This window comes from Carlito syrichta, unplaced genomic scaffold (assembly GCF_000164805.1).
Source record: "Carlito syrichta isolate Samal-C Ts95f unplaced genomic scaffold, Tarsius_syrichta-2.0.1 Scaffold303994, whole genome shotgun sequence".
Lineage (NCBI taxonomy): Eukaryota > Metazoa > Chordata > Mammalia > Primates > Tarsiidae > Carlito > Carlito syrichta.
Genome location: NW_007248090.1, coordinates 24286 through 26332, shown reverse-complemented (window position 1 = coordinate 26332; position 2047 = coordinate 24286). Strand labels below are relative to the sequence as shown.

Here is a 2047-nt window from a genome sequence, read left to right as displayed (position 1 = left end):
AAGGGTGTGGAGAAAAGGGTATGCTTCTGCACTGTTGGTGGGAATGTAAGCTAGTTCAACTTTGTGGAAAGCAGTGTGGTGTTTTCTCAAAGAACTAAAAACTGAGCTACCATATGACCCAGCAATCCCACTTTTAGGACTATCCCCAGAGGAACATAAAATGCTTTAAAAATATACACCTGCAAACATGTTAATTGCAGTATCATTGACAATAGCAAAAATATGGAACCAATGCAGATGCCCACTGGAAGTGAACTGGATACAGAAAATGTGGTACATATACATGTAGGAACACTACCCATCCATAAAAAAAGAACAAAATCATGTTCTTTGCGGCAAAAAAGAACAGCTGGAGAACATTACTCTAAGTGAACTATCACAGAAAAAAAAAACAAATATTGCATGTTCTCACTCATAAGTGGACCCTAAACATTAGACATGTGAAGATAAAGGTAGGAACAACAAATGTTGTGCAATGCTAAAGGAGGGAAGAAGGAAAGGGAGGAAGGGGCACACAACCCCCCATTGGGTACCACATCCACTACCAGCAGGAGAGAGAGCTTGCTAGAAGCCCAAACCCCACCAGGATGCAATTTACTTAGGTAGCAAATCCTCACAAGCACCCTACAGCTCTAAATGAATGAATGTGAGGACACTTTTCTCTTTGAAACAGAGTGTTCCTTTCCTTCAGTCCATTAATTATCCTCAAAGTCTTAACATAATTTCATACTGACAATGAGAAATAGAACACTCCTTATAAGATTTGTGCTCTAGGATGGGCTCAGTGGCTCAGTCTGTCACCCCAGCACTTTGGGAGGCCGAGGCAAGTGGATTGCCTGAAACTGCCGATTTGAGACCAGCCAGGGCAACTTGACGAGACCTTGTCTCTACAATAAAAAAATCAAAAATTAGATTTACTTTTTAGTTGTTTGAGACACAACTAATGAAACTGGCATTAGCTGACTTCTAATTATGAAAACCTTAAAGGCAATAACTCCTGACAGATTAAAACATCAAGAAAAGGAGAACAAATGCACAAGAATTACCTCTAATTCAAATCAAGTTAAAAAAAAAAAAACTCACTAAATCAGTGAGCATTATAATTCAGAAGGGACTTTATACTTTTTTTAAAAAACACTTTATTTTATTATGACGATGTAGAGTACAAGTTAGGGTTAGGTATATGCATGGTTTACAAGCCTCCCTCAGGATCCCACTTCACCTCGTTTAGGATCCATTTCCCTTAGTGACAGAAAGGACTTTATACTTCAAACAGGGAGAAAAATTAAAATAAAAATGAAAGACAACAGCTTAAACTTACTGGGTTATCTGTGGTATCATCAGCCAACTGTAAACCAAAGTAGTCTTGCTCAGTCAAATCAAGATGTTTGAAGACAGTATCCAACAGAACTTGCCCCTGATCATGTTTCTGGAAGAAAAATAAATGAAATCAACTTTGACAGGCTATGCCTTTTAGGCTTTTTAACCTAGTCAATTTTTTGTCCTCATCTGTTAAATTGGCAACTGTTTCCATACCAATACCGATGATTTGGTTGAAAATAAAGACTTTACATGGGACTTGATACTTTCAGAAAACAACCTGACCTTAGGCAAATTGGCTTAAAGAGCACACAACAAATATGAAGACATAAAAAAAATATTTTTATTGAGAATGCCTTTCACTTTCAGGCTATTATCATGGTATTTTTGTTATTTCATATTATTGCCACACTAACTTGTATATATCCATGTCATTTTCTTATGCCTTTTATTCTTATATTCAAATTATGACTGGAAATGGTATATTTGGATAAATACAATTTAAAATACAGTTTAGTATAAAACAAATAGTGCCAAAAAGGGAAACAAAGATGGTAAAAATTATTTGTTACAAGTTGTTAAAGGACTAACATTTTCATTACAAAAGTACCCAAGAGAACTTTAGAAAAATACCTCATTTTAATCTCACACCAATGCTACCATGTAGGCATTAAAGAGTAACTACAGCATCCACAAGTTACAAAATTACTAAATTGTGGTACAAAAG

General features: G+C 35.8%; 1 protein-coding gene across 1 annotated transcript in view; it reads right to left on the bottom strand.

The window, feature by feature from the left end:
- Positions 1 to 2047, bottom strand: part of PTPN4 (protein tyrosine phosphatase, non-receptor type 4) — a 126818-nt gene that overhangs the window by 102706 nt on the left and 22065 nt on the right. The window contains exon 3 of the mRNA XM_008059331.2: positions 1322 to 1429. Within this exon, the coding sequence (XP_008057522.1) occupies positions 1322 to 1429 (108 nt within the window). The remainder of the gene's footprint in view (positions 1 to 1321; positions 1430 to 2047) is intronic.